At 48.7% G+C, this 17,261-nt stretch overlaps 1 protein-coding gene and 1 non-coding gene across 3 annotated transcripts in view; one reads left to right on the top strand and one right to left on the bottom strand.

Annotated features, from left to right (window-relative positions):
• Positions 1 to 205: 205 nt before the first annotated feature.
• Positions 206 to 17,261, bottom strand: part of Proser2 (proline and serine rich 2) — a 30,295-nt gene continuing 13,239 nt past the window's right edge. For both annotated transcript variants that reach the window (XM_047519841.1, XM_047519840.1), the window contains exons 2-4: positions 12,316 to 12,523; positions 4,708 to 4,960; positions 206 to 3,174 (exon numbers count right to left, since the gene is read on the bottom strand). In XM_047519841.1, the coding sequence (XP_047375797.1) occupies positions 2,141 to 3,174; positions 4,708 to 4,960; positions 12,316 to 12,453 (1,425 nt within the window). In that variant the 5' untranslated portion in view covers positions 12,454 to 12,523 and the 3' untranslated portion in view covers positions 206 to 2,140. The remainder of the gene's footprint in view (positions 3,175 to 4,707; positions 4,961 to 12,315; positions 12,524 to 17,261) is intronic.
• On the top strand, positions 9,760 to 9,845 carry Trnae-uuc (transfer RNA glutamic acid (anticodon UUC)). Its single transcript has one exon. It is a non-coding gene; the product is annotated as a tRNA-Glu (tRNA).

Here is a 17,261-nt window from a genome sequence, read left to right as displayed (position 1 = left end):
AGGTGAGGCCATTAGCGGCTGTCCTTTGAACCTTTTACAAAACATAGGGCATTAGTCACTAGCGTAGGGCACAAGAAACAGGCAGAGTAACAGCCAATATAATTAATAATAAATAGGAAGAAATAAGGATAAATAGAAGATATAACCATTTAAAAGAAAATCATTGGAATATAGTGTGCAAGGTAAAAACAAAGTTGCTTACATGTAAGATAAAACTGAATTTATTTTTCAAAAATGTCATTATGCAAACAAATATACTAATATACAGTCAAGTTCACCCTGGTCACAACAAAATCATAGGATAAGATAAAAATTTTTAAAACCTTGTATTTAAAGAATTTTAAAGACACTAGCTGTATTAAGACCCTCGGTTACTCAACACTGTACAGCATCTCACTTTGTAAAAAGGAAACTCTCCTGAATCCTCTACCCGAATCCAACATAAACGGGAGTAAAATTAAAATAAGCACTTTTCAAAGCTATAAGATTAACAAACCTATTTAAATCAAGATCAAGAATCTATGAATTATTTCATGAGGACAAGAGCCGGACAAGATGCTAAATACTGAGATTCCAAGGAAAAAACCATGATCGTTTGCTTAATCAACCTCCGAGGCCAGCGGACACTCCGAAAACACCCTTCCCTGCACACGGAAAGCCAGGAGCTCAGCAACACCCACCAGGAAAGAAACGGGCGTCAGGGCACTGGTGGGGACAACCAGGGTGTGACCAAGCAGGGCAGCCCCTCCCCGTCTATTTTTAGAGGTTTCAGGCTCCAGCCTTAAATAGTCTGGATGATAATGCTTGTGGCCAGAACCCGGCGCAGTCTGGGAGAAAACCAGTTCTTTTCACGCTGTATAACCTATTTCACCGTTTTTCCCCTTTTAAATGAATCCCGAGACGTTGGTCATGGAACACGTTCAATTGGGATCTTTCAGAATCTTCTGTTTCCTAGTTACCACAGAACACAGGGAACTAGAATTGGTTGATAAATAAGATTAATATTTTAAAACGTTCTTTACTAAAGCAGGAACCGTCTTGCTTCTTTAGAAGCAGGAAATATTACCTTAATTGGGAACAGAAGAACACATGGTTGAGGAAAAAGTACTTTTGGTTCCCCAAAATATCATGGACACGTGTCCTTAGAAGCCTTCCATATTAGGAAGTAAGGATTTCTTGTATCATCCATCAGAATGGTGAGGGGGCTGTGTCCATCCAGAGAAGTGCTGATGTCCTGTAGCTACTGAGCAGGCTTTTCAGAAGTTTATATTTATGTAATAATGAAAGTGCACGTATACACACACAGTCCCTATGTCAACATACAGTATGTACATATATACACACAACACAGACTCATACTGTGTGTCCCACGAACACAGACCCTGCAGCCTGATGTGACTGGCTTTCTCAAAATCACCATCCTTTCCAACTCTACCTTTTTTACTCTCACACCTCACAATGACAGTGAATCATACTATGAAGACTTCATTTCAATTTTCAATTAAAAAAAAAAAAAAACTGGGCAAACCACGTTGATCCAGAAACAAGAGCATATCCAGGGTAAAGTACCATCTTGTATCCTTCAGAACTAAACAAAGGGCCAAAAAAAAGTGTAATTGAAACTCTGAAAATCTAACACGCATTTCTTCTTAATGTTCTTAGAAAAGGAGGTGGAAATCCTGAGTAGAGCTCTAAACTGGCTTTCACGGCCTTCACTTGGGATAGAAGGCTAGCTGAGGGACTCGGGAAGGACCCACCAGGCCGCCTCCCCGCCTCCCAACTATAAAAACGTATGGCATTTACAGATCACGGGGGCCAACAGGACGTAAAGTTCATTCTGAACCTTAGAAGAAGGAAGGTGAGAAGTTACAGGTCCAGGCTCTCACAGAACTCCCTGCCCACCTGCGGGACCACCCAGGCCCAGCGTCTCCAGCTCCGCTCCCGCACAGGGCCGCAGCTGCTGGGTGCCCAGGTCCCGCCCTTTACGTGTGCATTTGCTGCCGACAGTTCCTGCACTGCAGGAGGAGAAACCGTATCGCTGTTCCACCTCACCCTTTGTAGGGAGGGGGACAAACGAGGCCTACTTTAGCCCTTCTGCTGGCGTGAGTGGGCCCTGAGCCGTCCCCTGGGCTCGCCTCCCTCATGAGTTCTCCTTCAGGAGCCCCAGCTTGCGCAGGGCCTCCCGCCGGGCTTCCTCCGTGGAGCCGCGTCCAGAGAACTGCACGGTGATGCCCTGGGGCCTGAAGCCCCCTGCTCTGGGCAGAGAGCCTGCCCGCCTCCTGGGGTCCTGGCCGCAGCCCGGCGGCCGGGGCTCACAGACGCTCCTGCTGGCATTCTGGCGCGCAAGCTTGCTGGCAAGAGTCGGGGGGTCTGGGCGGAAGGTGATGGTCTTCCCAGTAGACACGAAGGGGCTGGGCTCGCTCCTGAGCACCTCGTGGATGCTCTGGAAGCCGTTGGCCAGCACCGGGGGCGGCTCCGTCTGCACGCCTCTGGACTGCTGACCGCCACTGGCCTGCCCACCTGCTCGCGGCCCGTCAGCTTCCTTGGCCGGGGTTGGCCTGCTCCAGGAGGGTGTCCCCCGATCTGGAGAGACGCTCCTCTTCTCTGTGAGATCGCTCTTCTGCGCCTGGTCTTCCACGTCCCCCGAGGTGAGGAAAGACACGCCGTTGATATTGGCCAGGACCCGGGCCTTGCGCTCCTGCACGTTGACGGCCGCTTTGGAGATGGTCTTGTTGAACTCCTTCCCGGAGCTGTTGGTCACGCTGATGTTGCTGGGGAAGCGGTGGACCTTGGGCGCAGGCTGGGCCATGTGTCTGTGCCAGGCGAACTGGTCTCCATTTCGAGGGGCTGAAGAAGTCAGCGTCCTCCATTCCCCCGGCCTGCCCTCCTTCGAGGGGGACGTGGGGGAGAGGGCTTCATTTCCTGCCAACTTCTCGGAAATCTTCTGAGCGATCACAAGAGGAGTAGGGACTGAGCGGGGTAGCTTTGGGTGCTCTGCTGGAGGAGAAGGGGAGGGCAGCTCCTTCCTGGGGGGCGCTGGGGCTGGGGCGCCAGGCAGGGAGGGTGGCAGAGGAAGGGCTTTGGGAACGGTGGGGTCTGGTGCTTGGGAATTCTCAGCGTCCTGTTTCCTGCCTTCAAGGACAGCAACGTGCTCCTTCCCAACAGGTTCGGTCCCTGAAAAGTGAGGGAGAAACCTCATAAGTTTCCACCTAATGTGAAAATAAATGCACACATTCCTGTTCCCCAAAGCTGGGAGAGTCCCAAAGGGCCTCCTGGCTCGCTCAGAGCCTCCTGAGGCGAACTCCCCATCCCTGGCCCCTGGGCTGGGGAAAGCGAGTGGTCTGTTATTCTCACGACCACATGCTGAGAATGAACAGATCCATGACAGTGGGCAGTGACAATGTGACTGACTGCTTCCCAGCACCCCGGGAGCAGTGAACGGCGCTGAGGCCATCGCCTCGAGGCAAGGGACGGGAGGCGAATGGCTGTCTCCTCAGGGGACTTCACAAAGGGGACATCGAGGCTGGACGGTGTGTGGCACGGCAACAACCCCAATGGGTCTTCCCAGAGGAAGGACAGGCCATGCCACTTCCCTCTGGGGCACAGAAATGCCTCCTGGGGACTCCAGGTGACACTCGGCAAGCCTGCCCCACAGACACGGCACTTCTCCTCGCAGCTCCCTCTACGAAACCGTGAGCACAAGGCCCGCCACAGAGGAGGCGCCTAAGATGGCTACAAAACAGCGTGCGAGAGAACTGGTGGGCGGGTGGCATGTCCTCCAAAAGCGTTTTCTTTGGCACAATGATGTGAGCTGATGTGTTTAAAGGATCAGCTGGTTCAAATTACTTTAGGAACTGTCCTTCAAAGCAAAAGTGTAATAAACTGCGAAACTCATATTGTCTCTTCCCTGACGAGATGGCTGCAAACCAAGCTCCATTTATGTGGAATCCGTAACTGTAGGATGTGAAATTCTGAGTAACACACACCCTTGCTCACACACACACACACACACACACACACACTTCTAGAAGCTTGTGACAAGCAGCAGTATTTTATAGTTACCAGAGCAAAAGCAATCCCCTTAGTTCCTCCTTGTCCACATTTGTTTTCAATATCCTTTTCAACTAGAAAAAAAAAGGAAGACATCTCTCTCTCTCCGTCCACTGCCCTCCAGTTGCATCATGGGACTGAATGGACAGAAGCACACCTCTCCTCCGGTGCCACTCAGGGTCAAGGAAAATGAACAAAATAGATGCTGACCTGAACTCCTCCTCTGATCTTTTTCTGCTTTCCTGAGCCAACAGACTTTTTCAGTTCAGATATTCCCACCTTGGAAAGTCCTGGGACAGAAATGGAGTATAACCCTACACTAAGATACAAGCGCCATGTATATTCTCTTGGTAGGGCAGACAGTTACCTGGAAGCTACTTCGATTTTCCTTCTCTCCCTGTGTGTGTGTGTGTGTGTGTGTGTGTGTGCACGTGCGTACACATAAATAAGCCAAATCACGTACATGCCCGACTGGTCTCATTCTTCATTCCAGTCCCTTTGGAATTTCCCAGGTCAGACAACCCCCCACTGAGAGGATGCTTCTCCCTACGGAGGCGGACGCACTGCAGCAGCTGCTGGACTGGCCAACAGAGAACTCGGCGCCTGGGAAACACCGACACCTGAGCAAAGGCCCCGGGGCCTGTGCCTCACCCTCACCTGCTGCCCGGGGCACCTCTGGAAGGGGCTCCATGTCCCCAGCTGCAGGTCCTGGCTGCACTAAATCGATGACGTCCTCAGGCTCCGAGTGACTGGAAGGGCTCTCCTCCAGAGACTGTGGAGAGTGGCAATGAACACCACTGTCACACAGGGCTGGCTCCTCAAAGTCGTCCTCCAGGGAATCCAGAGTCTCTTCAAAGAAGAGGATGACGTCCTTCTCCTCGTGTGTGAGGTGCCTCAGGCTCTCGTCGTCCTGCGAGACAGACGGCGGGCACAAGAGAGAAAGCAAGGACAACGTGGAGGCAACAGTCCAGGGTGGGGTTCACCACCCCCTGGAAGTTACCAACCGTGTTACCCACTGACCCAACCGCACCTGGACGTCCCTCACCGTCTAACCTGCATGGGGAAAAATACGGTAAAAAAGATGGAGGTAGCCGGGTGCAGTGGCTCACGCCTGTACCCCCAGCAGCTCGGGAGGCTGAAGCAGGAGGATCATGAGTTCAAAGCCAGCCTCGGCAACTTAGCAAGGCCTTAAGCAATGCAGCGAGACTTTGTCTCTCTAAATAAAATACAAAAAAAGGGCTGGGGATGTGGCTCAGTGGTTAAGTGCCCCTGGGTTCAATTCCTGGTATTTAAAAAAAAAAAAAAGATGTAGAAAAATAGAGGGTCTTATCCTAAAGTGCAAGAGGTAAAATCAAGAATCAATAAATGGGATGACATCAAACTGAAAGCTTCTTCAGAGAAGGAAACAATCAAGAATGTTACAAGAGGGCCTACGGAATGGGAGAAAATCTTTGCCACCTGCACCTCAGAGCATTAATCTCCAAGATTCATAAAGGACTCAAAAAACTTGACACCAAAAAAACAAACCAATCAATAAATGGGCAAAGGAACTAAAGAGACACTTCACAGAAGAAAAACAAATGGTCAACAAATACATGAAAATATGTTCAACACTAGCAATTAGAGAAATGCAAATTAAAACCACACTGAGATTCATCTCACTCCAGTCAGAATGGTAGTTATCAAGAATACAAGCAACAATAAACATTGGCGAGGATGGGGGTGGAAAAGGTACACTCATACATTGCTGGTGGGACTGCAAGATTGGTGCAACCACTCTGGAAAGCAGTGTAGTGTGGAGATTCCTCAGGAAACTTGGAATGGAACCACCATTTGACCCAACTATCCCACTCCTTGGTTTATACCCAAAGGACTTAAAATTGGCATACTATAGTGACACATTCACATCAATGTTTATAGCAGCTCAACTCACAGTAGCTAAACTCTGGAACCAACCTAGGTGCCCTTCAACAGATGAATGAATAAAGAAAATGTGATATATGCACAATGAAATATCACTCAGTCATAAAAAAGAATAACTTTATGACTTTTGCTGGTAAACAGATGGAGCTGGAGCTATCACGCTAAGTGAAATAAGCCAATCCTAAAAAAAAACACATCAAATGTTCTCTCTGATATGCTGATGATAACACACAACAAGGTAGGTGGGAAGGAAGAAAAGAAGTTCAGTGGATTAGACAAAGGGGAATGAAGGAAAGGGCAGGGGAGGGGAATAGCAAACAGTAGAATGAATGGGACCCAACTTCTCTGTTCACCTCTGAACACCTCCAATGAAGCCCTACATCACGTACAACCTGTTAGAATAAGTCATACTCCATGTACACATAATATGTCAAAATACGCTCCACTGTCATATATACCTAAAAAGAACAAATGAAAGAGCGAAAGAGAATGTAACCTCAAAGTGAGCAGTCGCAGTGTGAGGTTTCACCCGCGGAGAAGCTGGGGAGGGCGCCGCCTGCACACGGTTCGTGCCCCGTGTGCCACTGGGCCAGACCAGCTCCCACCCCCGTCCAGAGGCTTATGTGGCTTCACGGTCACACAGCTACTTGGAAGGGCGACGCCCAGGACTGGGCTCTCTGCTTGCCCTCTGCTCTGTCCCCCACTCGCTCCCCTTCCTAACCGTCGCAATTGCTCTGAGCACTGCGCATGCCTTGTCCCTTGCTCCCGGAGTTCCGCAGTTCCCAGCCTGGACTGTGCTCTCTACTTCTGTACGACAGGAGACACGACCTTCAACCAGGCTCATGAGTGGACCCAGCCCTAGGCCACCAGGATTCTGGCTTGCTCCACCTGAGCTCTTTCTCTGGGGAGAGGGGCTGGAGCACGGGCTGTCCGCTGGCTGTACCCTCAAGAGCCTTCTTTGGGATCAGGTTGGCCTGAGCCCCGAACCTCGGAGGCAAGGCCCCAGATGCTGTGGGCTCTGTCTGCTGCCCAGTCCCCCAGACACAAAATGCCCTCCCAGGAACCCAGAACCCAGACTCCACTTGCACCTTGGAGAGGGAAAAGGCAGGAACGGTAAAACCCCAGGCCAAGGGTAAGGGAGCGGGTGCTCCAGGGCCACAGAAAGGGCACACTGGCCCACATCCAGAAGAGCTCCTGTCTGCTCCTCCCGCTACATGGGGATGCTGAGGCTGCCTCGGACAGGGAGGTTAAAGAGGAAGACATGCATGGTCCTTGGGAAGAGGAAGGGCATCCCAAGACAAATCCCGGAGCCAGAGAGCAGGTTAGTGGTGGCTGGGGTGGGGGAAGGGATAGGGGGAGGCTGCTCATGGACATGAGGTCTCTTTTGGGAGGATAAAAATGTTCTAAGATTTACTGTGGTGATGGCTGCACAACTCTGCAAATATACAAAAAAAAAAACCCCACCGAAGTGGCATACTTTAATTTTAAGCGATACACAGAATCACAAATTGCGCCTACCACGTAACGCTTCTTTACATGTAACACACTGTGCAGTGCACGCGTCAGGTCAAACATACCTGTTTCTTTAAATGTTTATTTCTTTATGGGGAAAGCTTGCAAAACCCTCCCTTCTAGCTTTTTGAAATGTATGACATATTATCACCCACAGCACCCTACTGTGCAACAGCACCCAGAACTTGCTCCTCTCCGTCACTTAGCACCCACTCATCACCCTTGCCCCACCCCTCCCATCCCCAGCCTCTGACAGGCGACCTTCTACTCTCAACCTCTATGAGATGGCCTTTTTTAGAGTCCACGTTTGAGATGACGTGGTCTTTGTCTTTCTGTGTCTGGCTTATTTCACTTAATCATTTCCCGTAGTGCCACCCGTGTGGTCACAAAAACGACAGAGCCCATCCTTCTTTGTGGCTGAACGGCATCCCCTTGTGTGTCTGCACGGAGTGTTCTTTATCCATCCACTGGCTGAAGGACGCTCTGGCTGTTTCCGACTCTTAGCTACCGTGAACAGTGCTGCAATCGACGCGGAGCCCGATGTCTCCTTGACCTGCTGCGCTCATCTCCTCTGGATACACACCCAGGAGTGGGATCGCCGGGTCACAGCCTGGTTCTGTCTTTACCTTTTCGAGGAAACTCCATGCAGTCTTCCCTGATGGCTGTACGGACTTATGTTCCCATCGACAGTGCGTAAGGGTCCCCCTTCCTCCTCGTCCTGGCCAGCACTTGCTATCTTGGTCTTTCTGGTGAAAGCCATTGTCACTTGGATAAGGTGATATTTCACTGTGGTTTTGGTTTGCATTTCCCTGATGGGTAGTGACGCCGAGCATTTTTTCACATACCTCTTGGCCACTGTTTGCCTCCTTTTGAGAAATGTCTATGTAGGTCTATTACCCAGCTTTTAGTCAGGTTAGTTGATTTTTCTGTTTTGAGTTTTTTTTTTTTTTTTTTTTTTTTTTTGGTGCTGGGGATCGAACCCAGGGCCTTGTGCCTGTTTTGAGTTTTTGAAGTGCCTTATGTATTCTAGATTTCAACCCTTGTCGGATGGATAATTTGCAAATATTTTTTCCCATTCTGTAGACTATATCTTTACTCTGTTGGTTGTCTGCTGTGCAGGAGTTTTTTAGTTTGATGTAATCCCATTTGTCCAGTTTTCCTTTGGTTTCCTTTGTTTTGAGGGGTCTTGTCCAAAAGAAATCCTTGCCCGTTCCAGCGTCCTAAAGCATTCCCCCCTGCTTAAGTCCAGTAGTTTTATAGTTTCAGGTTTACATTTAAGTCTTTAATCCATTTTGAATTTATTTCTGTAACTGGCAAGAGACAGGGGTCCAGTTTCATTCCTGTGCATGAAGAAATCCAATTTCTGGAGCACCATTTGTTGGAAAGTCTATCCTTTCTTCAATGTGTATTTTTAGCACCTGTGTTGAAAATCAGTTGGCTGTCGATGTGTGTTCCCCTCTAGGCTTTCTAGTCTGTTCCACTGGTCTATGTGTCTTTTTTTTTTAAATGCAAATACCACATTGTTTTGTTTACTGTGGCTTTGTAGTTTGTTTATTTTTTAATATATATATTTTTAGATGTTGATGGACTTATTTATAAATGGTGCTGAGACTTAAACCCAGTGCCTCACACAAGCTAGGCAGGCACTCTGCCACTTAGCCACAACTCCGGTCCCTGTGGTTTATTTTAAGTCAGGTTGTGTAATGCCTCCTGCTTTGTTTTTTTGGTATTTTCAAGAGAGCGTTGGCTATTCAGGTTTTTTAATGGTTCCATATGAACTGGGGGATTATTTTTTCTAGTTCTGTGCAGAATGTCATTGGTACTTTGATAGGGACTGCAGTAGATCTGTAGATTTCTTTGGGCAGTATGGACACTGGGATGGACGGAAATGTTCCAAGATTGACTGTGTCATGGGAGCACAGTGCTGTGAACATGCTGAAAACCGTTGGCGGTACACTTTATTATTGGGGAACTTGAACTTGACGGCACATGATTCATATCTCAGTTAAGAACAGACCAAAACAAGGAGCGGACCAGTGGCCCCACATGCAGGACATAAAGCTGGAGCCCAGTGGCCATCCCGGCTGGGCTCGTGGTGCTTTTTGGAAGTGGCATTTGCTAAGTTAGTTCCCAGAGAACGAAGCAGACAGGAAATGAGGAGAAACAGAAATGACAGTGTTCGTGAGTGAGCTGGAGAAAACCCAAGTTTGCCACTATTAATGTGGAAGGTGGTGGCCGACAGCAGAAAATTTTAAAATCTCTCTACCAATGGTATTTGTGGGGCTGGAGATATAGCTCAGTTGGTAGAGTGCTTGCCTTTCAAGCACAAGGCCCTGGGTTCAAACCCCAGCACCGCAAAAAAAAAAAAGGGAAAAAAAAAAAAAAGGTTGCCAATGGTATTTGTAATGGACCAATTTGGGCTGTGGAGTAAAAGGAAGCCCTTTAAGGCTGCAAATCTCCAGATATTAAAAGAACTATTGAGAAAACCATACCTCACCTATTCTTCCCACCATGCTGACTTCCTGTGACAGCCACTGGTCTCCAAGGAAACAGGGCTTCAACAACGTGGGAGACACATTCTTCCCTAATCTGTATATTGTGATTTTGAAGAAATAATTTCTAACATGTTCAAACCAGAAAATTCAAAATGCTAACTACGTTAAGATGATTATGCACACTGAAGGAGCCTCCCCAAGAGAACGATGTCTTGTCTGGCCTCTGTTCACTCCTGCACGAGGGTCACGGAAATCAAGGTCTCTCTGGCTACTCGAGCTATGAAAAGAACTCATGACAGAAAGGCCGATGACCCGCTTTTAAAATGACTGCTGGCAATACTTAGGAGTCGACACTCCCAGGCATGTCTATGGCAGAACAGATCTGGGACAGGAGGGTTTTGTGGGTGGAGCAGAGGATAGTGGGGGCAGGAGGGGAATCTCCGGTTGAACGAGACCTGAGGAGGTTTAAAACACACACACACTAAAGTAACCCCTGCCTGCAAATCCACTGACTGTCGCTCCCATAATTAAGCCCTCAAGTTTTTTCTTTTGTTTTGTTTTTCTTTTAAACAAAGACATTTAGTTTAACTGTAGACTGAAACAATTGTGGCAACTCCTTTGAAGGATGAATACAGGAACCAACAAGCTGGGTACAGTGGCACAAGCCCATAAGCCCAGTGACTCAGGAGGCCAAGGCAGGAGGCTCCCAAGTTAGAGACCAGCCTTGGCAATTTAGCCAGACCCTTTCTCAAAAGGACAAAAAAAGAAAAAAAAAAAAAAAAGTGCCAGTAGAACTTACTGATATTCTATACTAGACAAAAAGTAAAAAAAATTGTAAAAATTATGACCCAAAGAAGTTCTTGAGATAAGCCAAGCTCCAAGACTCTTAGCCACCCATCTCCTAGGTAGGCAGCCAAGGGCACCTGTTTTGGCGGAGCATGTTTTGCTATTCACATGTTCTTCTTATAGACATAAAAATTCTCTGACATTTGAGCAATACTGTACTGAGGTGATCATCTAGATGACAAGAGAACCCCCAAACTGAAATAAAGACGAATAAAGACAACGAGAAGGAAACGCCACCAAGCCTCTTACGAGCTTTAAATGCTTCTGCTTACTGTGGCAACCTCAAAACAAAGACCACAAGTGCATGTGGCCTTCCTCGGAGCTTCAGAACGAGGGTGTGATTATGGTCATTTCCAAGGAGACACTATTGTAATTTTTCACTATGGCTAACTTGAACCTGTACTTCTGGCAGGGAAGAGACATAAACAAACCAGCAAGGAATGAAACGTGTACGGTTTTTATTACAAAACTAAAGCAGAAAGGGTTCAAAGGACCACATTTGAACTCCCTTGAACATCTTTAAATTGGCAACACAAACACAAACCTCCATCTCTCATCTGCTTCTTTTTTTGGTACTGGGGACTGAACCCAGGGGCACTTAACCACTGAGCCACATCCCCAGCCCTTTTCTGTATTTTACTTAGAGACAGGTCTAAGTCTTAGGGCCTGAGTCTGAGTCTTAGGGCCTCACTAAATGACTGAGGCTGGCTTCAAACTCACAATCCTCCCGCTTCAGCCCCCTGAGCTGCTGGGATTATAGGCTTCCCATCTGCTTCTTGATCTGGGCCTCCTATGAAAGGATCCTGATCATGAGGGAAACACCTTATGTGTGGCATGACAGGTGCCCTAAGACACCACATGAGCTGCGTCACTCTATCCTAGCCTGACACGTCTGTCTTGCCCCTATATTAAGAAATACAGAAAAAGTTAAAACCAAGCATTCTTCTGATCTTTTTGTGGTTGTTTATTGCTTTCTCCTTTGCTAGCACTGGGGATGGAACCCAGGGCGCTCTACCACTGAGTTATATCCCCAGTCCTTTTTATAGGTTGAAACAGGGTCTTGCTAAGATTCCCAGGCTGGCCTCGAATTTGCGATCCTCCTGCCTCAGCCTCCCAAGCAGCTGAGATTACTACGCCCTGCTAAGTGAATTGTTTTTATCCTATGAGCTACTTCCCTTCTTTCAGTCGTTTGCTCTCAAAGGCAGAGGTGCTTTGGCTTGAGTTGCTACAGCCTTCACGGTTCTTTCTGGGCTGAGCTGCTCTAAGTCACTGGCTATGGCTAGAAATCTGCTCCACTTTCTTGGGTAATGCTCTGTATTTGTGCAAAACTTAAGATGATTAAAAATAAAAGGTCGTTTCACAAAGAACTATTCCAAAACATCAAGTGCGTTAACCCGAAGGATTTTCTAAGATCTTCTACAGGAGAAAGGGGTTGGGGCAGAATTAACCAACAAAGCATATAAACACACCGAAGAAAAGCAACACTCACCAAAGTGAAACTTCTGGACCGGGAACTGCTGCTTCGACTCTCCAGACTCCCACCTCTGCTCAAGTCGCTCAGCCTGCAGCTGGGTGACATGTCAGCGTCCATCTCCGAAGAGTCTGCTTTCTGGTGGTTTACAGGCATCCCCACAGAAGCCGCAGTTCCTGCCTTGATCACAGGAGCCAGGATCCCGTTCCAAGGCAGAGGGTTACTTCTAGAGAAATCAGAGAGACAGTTAGTGAGCGTGGACAGTAAAATGCCTCATCCCTCAAAAACGAAAGGCCAGGGGCTGGGGAGGTAGCTCAGTCGGTAGAGTGCTTGCCTTGTAAGCACAAGGCCCTGGGTTCGATTCCCAGCACCCAAAAAAAAAAAAAAAAAAACCAAAAGGCCAGCATGTGTCAGATTCATCGCATTCACAGACCCAACCATTAGGGTAAAGGAAATCAGGAAGCCCTGAACCAACTTGTCCGGAGACGCTGGTTTCCATTTCTCCTCTGTATCATGCCCCATTCTGAAGATGTAAGAATGGTTTTTAAGACACCAGGTGTGGTGGCATACATGGAGGTGACTTGGAAGGCTGAGGCAGGAGGATTGCAGGTTCAAAGTCAGCTTCAGCAACTCTGTGAGACCTCGTCTCAAAAGAAAAAAGAAAAAGGGCTGGGAATGTAGCTCAGCGGTAAAGAGTCCCTGGGTCCAACCCCTAGAACCATATTTTAAAAAAAAATGTGAAGAAGAGATGGACATTCCAAAAATAACCGTGGTGCTCACACTCCTCACACTCAACTCAGGACCTGCCTGCCTTTCTGCCTTCAGCACCAAGGAACAGGCTCCTTCCCCAGCTCACTGCGGTGCAGGGCAGCTGAGCTAAAGCAAGCTAAGAAGCTCCCGAGCCACGCCTGCCTGACATCCGCAAGAGCCGACTCTGGGGAAGCCTGAGGCTGCTGCAACCTCACACCAAAGCTAAGTATCCCAAGTTACTACTGCCAGGAAGTCCACGTCTGTATCACTTCCAGGAACAGAGACGTCCGAGTGTCCCCTGAAGCCCCTTGGTTTTGTACTGTCACCCTTTTAACAGGAAATTCAGCTTGGTCCCTGAACATCTGAAATCAACAAAACATTCTAGAAGACCAAAGGAGACTAACAGGAATAAGTTTCCTGTTAACATTTAATAGACACGTGACCATCTGTGGAGAACATTCAATCAGTATTAAACATCTTTATGGAGAACATATCATTTGAGATATCAAAAATACCTGTAAAAACCTTCGTAGAGAAATCCTGCAGACATCTTTATATATATATATATATAATTATTTTTGATACCAGGGATTGAAATCAGGGGCACTTGACCATTGAGTCACATTTCCAGCCCTATTTTGTATTTTATTTAGAGAGAGGGTCTCACTGAGTTGCTTAGTGCCTCACTTTCGCTGAGGCTGGCTTTGAACTCTCGATCCTCCTGCCTCAGCCTCCTGAGCTGCTGGGATTACGGGTGTGTGCCACGGCACCCGGTCTGTAGACATCTCTGTAAAAGATTGAAAAAAGACTCCTCACCCTGTTTCTCTTTACTTTTCAGGTGAATCAGTACAGGTCAAAGGACAATTTCAAAAGTAAGGTTAGGGAACCAGAAGATTCTGAGCATGTATAATTTTTATAAGTTATCATTATTCCAAATAGTCAACAACAACAAAAAGATTTAAAATGTTAAAAAATTCGTTTTGTAATGTGAAAAATCTAAACAACACACAAAGTTTATATAAATGTCTAAATAGCTAGTAATATGCAACTTGGAAATTCAGATGTGCATGTGAAGCTCTCTGGTGTATTCAGCTTTAGGGTAAATGCCTGACACGAGTCTGGTGTACACACACACATACACACACAGACACACCAGTGAGCTGACCACCGCTGCTGGGGCCAAGGCAGATGCAGGCACTGCAGCCAGGTCCTTGGGCCCGGGAGGAGCAGGCCAGGGTGGGACAGGCTATGTAGGGAAGTTGGGCTCATTCTTAGGTCCTTCCTGACTTGCAGAATCCCACCCACTGACTCAGCTCTAACACTTTTCCAAGGAAAGGACAGGGCTGCGGGCACGGAGTCTTCCCCACACATCCCGGAGGGGAGGTGGGAAGGGAAGTGCTGATTCACGGGGGGCACCCCGGGCTGCGGGAAGGTTCTGGACTTGTGCCCGGCTGGGTGGGGTGGTGAGAGCAGCACCTGGAAGCCGCCCCCGTGGGGCCAGAGGATGCGCCTCAGCCCCTCCGGAGCTCACCTCTTCCATGCAACGCTGTGAGGCTAAGAGCTGGAAAACTCTACTATTTAGGCTGCACCAAAGAACCAGGCGCTTCCGGAGGGCAGGGGCTGCGGGCCCTTGCTCTCCTTTCCTTCCCAGCCCGCAGAGGCGGGTTGGCTGAGAACTGTGGTTCCCCGATTCTGGTTCTGAAAATCCAGAACTCCGCGGGAGGCCCACTGTGGAGGGCAGAGTTTGAGAGCCAGGAAGCGACCTGCCCTGGCTCGCCCCGACACAAAGGGCGCACGGAGACCAGGACGCAGGAGGAGGAGCAGGCACGGCGGTGGCATGGCCGGGGCGGTGTGGCGGTGTGTCCGTGTGCGTCGTGACCACTTTCAGATGCCCACGCTCCTCCCAGGTGGGGTTCAGTCTCCGGTGCGCAGGGCAGTGCACACGATAAGGAGTGAGACTGGGGTCGACTGACAGCCCGTGGATGAAGAAACCGATCCTACCAAGGGGGCAGCGGGGCTCACCCAGAAACCGTGGCGAGCCTAACACTGCAAGAGAAGTACACGCCACGCGTGCTCATTTTCTTTTATTCTCTCGTGCTTCCTGGGTTTATTTCTCATTATCTACTAGAATCAGGGCCGGGTCTCACTAAATTGCCTAGGCCGGCCTTGAACTCATAGTCCCCCTGCTTCAGCCTCCCAAGGCGCTGGCATTACAGGAGCCTGCGGCTGCGCCTGGCCTCCAGAAACATCCCTTTTCATAGTTTATCATTCGAGCAAAGAGAACGTGGACGGGGTCACGGCAGGTCACGGTCTTGGAGAATCTGCGACCGCCGGGTATGACGAGGCCGGCAGTCAGCTCAGGAGGTCCTGGGAGATCTGGTGGGCAGCGGAGCCCTGAAGCAGCGTGCTGGAGCCAGGGCGGAGGGGCAGCTCCCTTTCTTCCTCTTCCCCGGGCATTCCAGAAAGACCAAGGACGACCTAGCTGGTACAGGAAGGCCTCCTTTCACCATCTCCCGCTCCATCTCAGTACCAGCGCTCGGCCGGGATCCAGAGCAGCCCAAGAACTACGTCTTTCCATCCCTCACCGGAAGCTCGGGGTCTGCCTCCCAATGCTGATCTGGGCTAGTCACAGCCCTATCCCCAGGCACAGGGGCCACCTCCTCCCCTTCCTGCCACTCACATTCAACCAGCTGCCAGCACCTAGATTCTCCCTTCAGGAAGATAGTGTTACCACTTCCCTGCTGGCCCACTCCCTAGTGCAGGGCCATCTGACTGGTCTCCTTGCTTTCTTATTCTTCTTCATACTCTAGTTGTTATTTTTCTGCTGGTTTAATCTTGAAACCCCACTGTGGCTGGGTGCGGCGCATGCCTGTAATCTCAGGAGGTTGAGACAGCAGGATGGCAAGTTCTAGGCCAGCCTCAGCAACTTTGCCAGACTCTGTCTCAAAATTTAAAAATAAAAATAAAAAGGGCTGGGGATGTAGCTCCATGGTAAAGCACCCCTGGGTTAAATACCCAGTACCAAACCAAACCAAACCACAACAAAAAAACACCAGCGTGACACCATCTGGTATCACCACTCTCCTAAAAGCAACCAATAACCCACTCCCAAGCTGTTTCAAAATCAGTTCCATCCTTTGACTGATCAATACTTGCTTCCATCTGAGTCTTATCTTTCTTTCTAGCCGAGGCCTATTCTTTGAATTGCCCATTTTTGTTTCACAGTGAGCAGATTCCAGGTACTAGAGAGAGATGAATAAGAGCGCTCCTTCCACAGAACTCCACCTATGCACTGCTTCTAAACCAGGTAGAAACACTGCAGGACTCAGGCACAGACCTATGAGAAGCATATCTGGGGGCAAGCCCTCCACACGTGTATTTTTAAAGTTTCACTAGTGACTCTGCCACATCACATCAACTCTAATGGAAGACAGATGTGTAGCCAAGTTTAGTGCCACCAGAGGACACAGGGTGAGACCAAGGAGCACCAACAGTTCCTGGAAGGGCTTCCAGACTTCATAGCAAAAGGGACACTAAGCCAAACCCTGAGAGTTGGGTGTGATCTCAGGAAACTGCCAGTTAAATTCGGATGGGCATTCCAAGTAGAGATGGAGAACCAGCAAGGGTACAGAGACACACGCCTTTGGACAACGGTGAGGGGCTGGAAAACAGCCTAGGTAAGATGGGAGGCGCAGAGCAAGCTGGAAGGGGACGGGGATATGTACACGGGGGCACGTGGCAAACTGGACCAGAGTAAAGAGGCTTTGACCGTGAACTTCACCCGATGATGACAGACAGCCCCTGGAGTGACGTGAGCACGTTCTGGTTTAGACATAACTCTGGCCACAGTCTGAAAGGTAGGCAGAATCAGGGAAGAACTCAGAAGCAGCTAGGATAACTGAAAGCCATGTACTGTTAAAAAAAAAAAAAAAAAAAAAAAAGAACGAGGCAGCTCAATGATCACCATGACATTATTTTTGAGAAAAGTGCAAGAGCAAGAGCAAAGTTTAATGTGCTTCCACTTTTACATGGAAATAAACAGAACAAAAAAAAAAAATGTACGTGCTTTTATGTGCAAAGAATCTCTGTGGAAGGATACAACAGGGAAGATAGCAACAGCGGCTGTCCCTAAGGAGGGCAGAGAGTGACAGGAGACCAGGATGGAAACCCAGGACCACATATAAAACACTGCTTTGCAGAAAAATAAGGGATTA

The sequence above is a fragment of the Sciurus carolinensis genome, chromosome 12, assembly GCF_902686445.1.
Source record: "Sciurus carolinensis chromosome 12, mSciCar1.2, whole genome shotgun sequence".
NCBI lineage: Eukaryota > Metazoa > Chordata > Mammalia > Rodentia > Sciuridae > Sciurus > Sciurus carolinensis.
This window is presented reverse-complemented; position numbering and strand designations above follow the sequence as displayed.